The sequence below is a fragment of the Callorhinus ursinus genome, unplaced genomic scaffold (assembly GCF_003265705.2).
Source record: "Callorhinus ursinus isolate GAN/ISIS: 27379988/994484 unplaced genomic scaffold, GSC_fseal_2.0 scaffold6, whole genome shotgun sequence".
Taxonomy (NCBI): domain Eukaryota; kingdom Metazoa; phylum Chordata; class Mammalia; order Carnivora; family Otariidae; genus Callorhinus; species Callorhinus ursinus.
Window position 1 is genome coordinate 68854037 of NW_027397068.1, and position 8667 is coordinate 68862703.

Genomic DNA, 8667 nt, shown 5'->3' on the forward strand with positions numbered 1-8667 from the left:
CAATGAGCATACAGAAAGAGAAAGGGTCAGGAGGTTGTCTGCAGACGCAACATTGTTGGAGTGGTGTTTTCCCTGTTAATACTTTTTTTTTTTTGCACATTTTCTTGCACCCTTTAAGTTAGAAATCAATTTGAATATGCTTTTGGTTGAAGCTCACCTAAAAAGGCAAAGCACGATGATATTTCTGGGTCCATGATGTTGACTGTCTCCTTATAGGTATGGAGCGAGTAATACCAAAAAGGCATTGTATTTCTTCCTTATTTTCCATTTGTCAATAAATGTGGCCATGTCTATGAAGGGGCTGCCTTGTTTACTCTCAGCATCCATAAAGCTAGAAAAATTTGTCTAATAGCCATCTCTCCCAATATGCAATATATAAAATGGAAACTATTTGCTAAATTGAACACAAACATGTTCAGCAGTATTCTTAATTGCTGTTTTCTGATAATTATTTTAAAGTTTTTTTTTAAGAGGTCGTATTTCTCATAGCTAACAGATATTGAATACTTACTATACTCCAAACAGTGTTATAAATGCTTTGGGCATATTATCTCACTTAATCCTCAGCTATTAGTCTTACTGCCATTTGACAGACCAGTATTCAAAAAGTTATGGTGCCTGTAGTCCATTAATGGCAAGAGTGGGATAAACCCTGTTCACCTGAGTCCAGAGCCCCATTTTTGACCTTTAAGTTATATTGCTTCTTTTCAGTGATTAATAATTGTTACACTTTACTGAAAACCAATTTCTCCTGTGGGCTTAGCTAAAACTCTTGAATGGTTCACTTGAGTCTTTAGAGTCAACGAGCTCCTAAGACCAATTCCACTCACCTCGTTGCAGGTGGGTGGAAACTCTCCCTTTACTCTTTGCCCCTTTACCCTTACCCCTCTGCCTCTGGCTGTCCCCAGTTCTCCTCCGTGGACTAAGGCTCATCAGACAGAGCGGAGCCGTTCCCATTTTACAGACGTAGATACTGAGCTTCAAGCCAAATTAAGTGACATCATTTCCAATCCCATAATCCACTGGTGTCTGCCAGAAAGGAAGTACAGGATAGGTTCCGTGTCTTCTGCATCTCATAGCATTCTCCTCCTGTGTAAGGAGTTGTTGATCACAATCTATTTTCTATTAGATTGATTTCCACATGAGAATTTGACGCTGTTAAACTAGATTTAAGTACATTTATTGAATGAGCAAGGATATTGAACTATTTATTTATTCTTATTGCCCGGTCTCCCATAACAGAGCTGAAGAAACTAATGAAGTAGTATAAGAAAAACCAAGATGCTTTTTAAGAGGTAGCTCCTGAGGGAATATGTTGAAAACTACTCTTTCCAGCTTTTCCCCTTTTCAGGTACTTTAAAATTCATGACTGAAACGCTCCTTTGCTCCAAAGGCCTCCATTTTGTTTTCTTTTTTATAGGTAATAAGATAACAAGTAGGCTACCTAATTTTATTTACCTCAGGAATTCTCAGAAGGAAAACTACTTGTGCCCATTTGGTTTGTCTAAACGTTTTATGTCCTCTGAGGGCTGACCCTCATTTTATTGTGATCTTGGCTTCGAACTAAAGGGATCCCACCCACCAACGCCATGGCGGCTGGGACTTGGTAGAGTCCCAGGGAGATACAGATTTTCTGTTTTTCAGACATTATATGTTCTATTCTTCCCTTTACAGACTTCAGTTATTTTATTTTATTATTTTTAAAGATTATTTATTTGAAAGATTGGGAGAGAGAGAGAGAGGCAAACAGAGAGAGAATTTCAAGCTGACTCCACCCAAACGCCAGGCTAAAAGTTGCTATAACTGGGTCTTTCCACAATCCTATTTTCTCACCAAAGTACTTCTACAGTTAAAAGAGAGCAGCAGTCTTGGACAAACCACAAATGCACATTTAATTGGTATGTGAACTTTGGAGTTCAAATAAGGAGCTTTTATTGAAGAGTGAACCAAAAAATCATAAAGTCTACAATTAGAGCCAGTTGCCCTGAGAAAGTTTCTTTTCCTTCTTTCTTTCCTTCTTTTTATTTTTCAGGAGATCAAAGAAAGCATAAATGAGGGAGAATCTTGGAAGGGCGGTCAGTTCTTGCTATCTTTCTGCCTGCCTGTCAGTGATAACAGTCATTTTGGAGTTAGTCACCTCCTAATTAAGCAGCCTTCAGAAATAAGGACCGAGGGACAAATCCTGGCATCTACAGCCAGAGCCTGGCCCTCAAACTTTTAAGTTGGCGGTCTGATTTTCGCAGGAAGGCACGGTGACTATGGTGCCCTGTGCATGCCACTCATTTGTAAATCACATTCAATTATCCTAGACAGGATGGGGCAGACAGCCTCCCTGGAGGTCCCAATGCCTTTGGCAGCACTGGATTAGTAGCAATCCTTTAGGGACCTGGTCGTGAAGAATTTGGGCCTCTGGGGCAGCTCTTTATCGGGGGTCTCCAGGTCTTTCTATTGAGTACCCGCCTGGTCTCCAGGTCTTTCTATTGAGTACCCGCCTTCCGAGCTCGCTCCTCTCAACCTGTCTCTTATGCTTATTGAGCTTTGTAAGCTAATTTTAGCAACTCATCAGTAGCTGGGAGTGGGTAATTGTTACCCCCCTGGAGCCAAGCAGATGTAAGCCGCCTGGGTCACCTCCCCCTTTGAAGGAAGCTTCGGCTCACGGTACTACTATTCAGTTGGAGGGTCTTTTAAGGTCCACTGTGGACCACAGAGTCCAAAAAGATCCACATGCATAAGAATGGAGGGGCTGTGAAACTGGGATTTTTATACCACTGGGGTTATAGGTCCCTGAAAATGATTTATTAGTGGTTGAAGAATGCTTCAGCAGCTCTTATCAGAGGCAGGCAAGCGGGAAGGCAGGAAGCCAGAAGGAGAGTTTCTGTCACTGCATTTTCGGTGATGCCCTTGATTATAGATACCATTGTTTGTCTCGCCCCTCCTCCCCAGCCTACTTCCACCAGGCTCTAATTACATCCTTTAATGATTTGACCAATTAAAGCCTGCAGTTCAACTTAGAGAGGAACCGATGAGAAATTAGGGGCTGGCACGCAAACTTCGATGTGGATGCACTTCTTCCAAGGTTACACACCTCTATTAAGCCAGTCGGCTATTTGAAAAGCAGCATAATGGGCGATGCTAATAAAATAAGCACGGGGACATTTTCAGCGGCTCCCAAGTGAATATACCAGAAGGACAAAATGTGAAAAGCAAAGGGATATCTATGAAACCAGGGCTTAGCATTTTTTTTTCTTCTAAAAGCGCAGTTGCCAGCCGCATTTCTTAGTTAGTGTGAAATGTAATAATTGCTATGTCAGGGTTTGGGAGAAGCAGAGAGCTCTCTCCCCCACCCTCCTGCCTCTGCCGGGAATGGAAACAGCCCCGCGCTGCCGGTTGCCATGGTGGTGGGGGATGAGTGCTTTGCTCTCAGAAGCAGTCTGACCCCACAAGGGGGAGCCCGGGGATGTTTGGGAGCCCCGCAAAGCAGTGGGGGTTCAAGCAGAAGAGGCCCCCGAGGGGATATTTGATTCTCTCCAGTGGGGGAAGGAGGGAGGGAAGGAGGGAAAAAGAGCATCCTGCTTCCTCCTGTTGCAGCAGAATGTGAATTTATCTTGGACGACTGGCATCATTTTGAAACTCTTCCCTGCCCACACCCTATGTTTCCTCCCCCCACCCCCCCCCCCCCCCGACCCAGCTGCTGCTGGGTCCCTGAACAACTCTGCGCTGTCTTGTACCTTTCCCACAAATTCCCCCAATCCCTTTTGCTGGCTGGCTGACTCCTGCTCATCCTCAGGTTTGACTAAATTTGTTGAGGACCTATTATATGCCAGGGACTGGGAAAGCCAAGCCAGATAAGGCACAGCTCAGCCCCTGAGGCGATTGGAGTCCGGAGAAATTTTACTCTGTAGTAGGAGGTGTGACTGAGGCTGAGGCCAGCCGGAGAGGTGGGCTGACAGCTTAGACCCAGAGGATCAGGGGGAGCAGGCCAGGCAAGGAGCTCTGGATATGGCAACTTCTTATCCACTGAGGAAGGAGAGGAAGAGCATGTAACACAAAGGGGCTAACAGGAGCAAAAATACAGACTACTCAGGGACCCCATGGCTGGGCATTGCCAGGGGGTAAGAAGCAAGGGGGTATGGAGAGAAATGAGAGTGGAGGAGGGGGCAGGGCTCACTGAATGGAGCCCACCGGCCATGTGAAACTTGGAGGTGATTCTCTTTGCAATAGTGGCAAGTGGATGACCCCGTAGTCTGTGGTTTCCAAGAGACATCCTGACAACTAGTCTGCACATCTAGAGATGAATGGGTTGTATTCTTGTTCTTTTAATTTCATAGAAGAAAAGGCATAAAAAAACTTATCTGAGATCGCAGGACCAATCAGTAGCAGGGGAATAAAATAATTTGGTTGCCTGGTTCTAGTCAATTGCTGTCCCTGCTAAATTATTGCTGCCTATACTACTTTCAGGTTATAGCTTCTCTTAGGGTATCTCGCACATGCGGGACATTCAATATACGTCACTGATGCATTTATCCTATTGATCCAGGATTACACAGAAAGAAATATACATACGCAAAGTTTAAGGGCGAAGTAATTGCAAAACATATTTTCCTTTATTTTTTTGCTTCCTTTTCTGATGTGTTTTGATGCTGTGGGTTTTTTTGGTTCCTTCTCTCTTTCTCTTAGAGTTTAGTTCTGTCTTAAACCTATTGCATAGTGATAATATCTTTCCTGCCATTTTACTATATTTTATCTCCTCTTTTAATGCAGGAATAAAGATTCTTAGGATTTTAAAGGAAAGCTAGAGAATCCTTGAATTCCTTCTCTGAAGAGCCTTCCAAGGAGCAGTCTGAACTCCACTCTGACACTACCCACGACAGGGTACTCCGTATTCTCAGGGATCCTCATTCCAGTTTTAGGTAATTTTGAGGGTCTGGAAGACTTCCATATCTGAGCTGAAATCTGCTTCCCAGAGTCTTCATTCCTTCATGCATTCAACACATACCTCAAAGGTTTTTGGCCCCTCTGTGGACGACAGCCCTAAGTAGGCCTTGGACATAAAGATGCATTAGCTTGTTCTTTGCCCTCCATACCTTGGCTGGTTTTCTCTAGGACATGATGCCTTTTTACCCTTATTTCTTAACAAACTACAAAGACCTTTTGCAAACATTTCCTGGGTTGGCTTAACCTGGCAATGAGGACAATCAACGGGGAAATCTCCCCACATGTCTCACTGCACACCCGAAGTTGTGTTAATTGGCACTCGGGCACTGTCTATCATGTCTTGTTGCTTAATTAAATCCACATTTGTTTTGAGTGTTCTTTTTACTCTGCTATTTTTTATGCATGAGAGGATAAAAACAAATGAGGAAAACATTTTATAGTTAAATTACTTTGAGGGAAACAGTCCTGAACCATAACTCTTTATTGTGCAGATAGCCTTTCATTTCAATGTATTTGTTGTCCAACAAAACCACAAACAAGTTGGTTATTTCTCAGCTTCTTTTCTTCCTCATCAGAGTTTAGCCTTGGCCCTGGATGCTACTTTTTATTGTGTTTCTCTTGAATTCTCTTGTCTTCTTATTCAAAAAATAACAATAACACTTTGTACGCTCTAAAGCTTCCTATCTTTTCAAGGTCCTTTTATATCCACTAGCTCAGTACTATTCGGAACCCTGTTCACCTGATCTTCCTTTTCTTTTTTCTTTTACTGCCTATGATACAATTTTCCCAAGACTGTGAATGAGATTTTGAGTATAGGTGAGTTTTATTTCCAATGTGAATCATATCGAATAGCACGGTATTCACTGTGCAAGTAGGTATTTATTGTTGTCTTCTCAACAAGCTTAATTATTCACAAATGACAATGGAGTTTCATAAACTTTTCCCAGACAAATTGAAAGCTTTGTAGGGAAGACTGCATGAGTCTGTGTTAGAAATTTAAAAATCCATTTATAGAAGGTTTCTGTGGTCTAATGGAAGGCAAAGATCTATTTCAGGTGAGCCCTTGGTGGAGGGGGGAACTAAAACAAAATTATCAAGTTAAACATTAGGTTTTGTAAAATGCAATGATGAATAAGAAGCACTTACTTGCATTAACGGCTATCCCATAGGCGACCAGTTTGTGGAATTTGAGATTTTTGTCTAATTGCCTCCTCCATGGTCCTCTGCAGCACTGGAGTAACAGAAAATAAAAGTCTTGTTTGAGGAAAAATCGTAGCAATGACAGCATCCTCAGAGCTGAGAGAAGGACTCAGGTTCTGCCTCTATCTATACTACTAAAGATGGGATGATGGGGCACAGAAGTTAGTGGTCATTAATTAGTCCAAGCAGGCAAAATCAAATGGTTATTACTGGCTTTGCTGACATTTCAGCTCAATAAAAGTGAATGAGGTAGTATAGTTCCCTGACTATTAAGTCCAAATTCTAGAATAAACTTGCTAATCTCCATGCCTCAACTAGTTTAGGAAATGAAGATGGAAACCGTCATCCTCACGGATGTGGTTTAAGTAGTTCTTTAAGTTCTTTAAGTAGTTCTAAGAAAGGCACTATATTCATCTACCTCTAAATATTCATAAAATTATGACAATGATTATATAATAAATTATTTCATCTAGCTAGAGTTATTGACATTCTCATTTTTCTGTATGGCGCATTACTCTATTCAACTCTATTCAACAGGAAACACAGTACCCAACACAGTGAAGTCAATATAATTAGGAAATGTCCCATTATATCTGGTAGGGGTTAAAGGATGAAATCTGTGCACTATGGTTGTGCATTCCTGGGCTGAGAGCTCAGAAAGATGTGTCCTTAGTGGCATTTGGCTCAACTGCTTACTTGTCTCCTTTCAATTAGAAGTGGTAACAGTTCAAACTGCTATAATACTTCCATCTTTGCGAGTCAGGTCAATTCTATTAGCCATCTTTATCCAGCGGAGCAAACATATCAGAGAAAGGCTGAGCAATGGCTCCAATGTCATGCAGGGAGTGAACGGCAAGAACAAAAGTCACACCGGATGTACTGATTTCTGATTTTTAGTTTTAGCCACTGTGTTCTCTCTTACAAAGAAACAAACTTCAATTCAAACAGGATTATTAGGAATTTCACAGTAAAGTACATCTTTGTCTTCCATGGCACTTATATTAGGACATTATAACAATGGAAATTATTTCAAATATTTTAGTACTTACGGTACTTGTCCCTCTCATGAATGAAATAAGGTTTCGACTGATTGGTAATAGAATTAGCATGCAGTTAAAATTCAGGCAGACTGCAGACGCTCTCGCCCAAGCCAGCGTTGACTGTCCATATATAAAGACATAGGAGAAAGATGCAGGGAGAGTAAGGAAGCTGGGGAAAATAGAATGTTTTCCAAATGATAATATGTAGTCACCAACTCTACTTACACCCAGAATAACTCGCGTGTAAAGGAAAGACTCTTCCTCTTCATACCAACAGAATGTGTCAATAAACAGATATAAATTCACTCCCAGCCATGAGAGCTAGTGTTGAATGAAAAGAGACCAATCAATACTATCTTCAATCTTTTCTTCTGTTCAAAATCACTTGGGGTTCTTCTTTTAAAGTGAAATGAAGAGCTTCTCAATATTAATCAGACTTACTCTATACTTATTTCTCATAGATTAGTTTTTAACAGTGATTACAATGTTAATAAATTGTTAACTTTATAAAAAAGATTTTAAACACATACGGGTATACTTTAAGGAATTTAATGAAAAGTATAAAACCTTCCTAATCAACATTGCTCTAGTGTTTTAAATCAATGATGGCAAAAGGAGAAATCTTTAAAAACAACTCAGAAAGTACTCTAGAAAATTTCCAATTTCATAGTCTAATTCAAAGACTTCATTTGATTTAGAGAAACATTCATACATTATGCAAAAACAAACTACTTGACTTTAAAAATAATTAAAAATGAACTCAATCGAAAAACAACTTTACATGATTCTGTAAGGATAAATTAAATGTATCTACTGAATGTTTTCTAACAAGTTTTAGTCTTTTACCAAAGTAATACTTCAAGCTTTTTAGCGTTCCTATACAAATTATCTTAAAAATTAAAGACTTTTTAATATATATATTTAAACTTGAATAACAAAAATGATACTTACTACTAATATGATGGAGAGACTCTCATTCAAAATCCAGCACCCCATTGTGACAGATTTGCTCTTTTGCTGTCAGCAAATTATTTCCTTCATTCACCTGAACCTGGATGCTGTATCCTTAGTAAGGGCTTCCCTGCTAAATTATTCTGTCTTTTTGTCTTAGGAAGCACCTACTGGGAGCAGCTCTCAAGGAATTTCTAATTAAGGACTTCTTGCCAAAGGCGTATCACTGGGCTGACATGCCTCATGACCTGGGTGAATACAAGGCAAGTCTCTGTCTAATGATTCTCTTCTTCAAAGATCTCTTAAGAAAAGAAAGCTCGTTTTATTAAATTATCCTCATGTACTTTATACCCCATTCATTTTCTACATGATTGCAGTCAAGATGATAATAAGTCTTTATGTAAATTTGAGAAATAACCTCATTGCCGAAGGTTGGGTATAGCAAAACACTTCACTTGAAATTTTCCTACTTTATTTTCTCTACATCTTTACTCCCCCCTCCCTTTTAATAAAAAAATGCCTTTATGGAAGAAATAGAAGG

The 8667-nt window shown here is 40.3% G+C and overlaps 1 protein-coding gene across 1 annotated transcript in view; it reads right to left on the minus strand.

Moving 5' to 3' along the window:
- NOX3 (NADPH oxidase 3) overlaps window positions 1-8171 on the minus strand; it is a 55199-nt gene extending 47028 nt beyond the window's left edge. Inside the window, exons 1-4 of the mRNA XM_025861524.1 lie at window positions 8127-8171; window positions 7401-7496; window positions 7185-7295; window positions 6082-6166 (exon numbers count right to left, since the gene is read on the minus strand). Of these exons, the coding sequence (XP_025717309.1) occupies window positions 6082-6166; window positions 7185-7295; window positions 7401-7496; window positions 8127-8171 (337 nt within the window). The remainder of the gene's footprint in view (window positions 1-6081; window positions 6167-7184; window positions 7296-7400; window positions 7497-8126) is intronic.
- Between the last annotated feature and the right edge of the window lie 496 nt (window positions 8172-8667).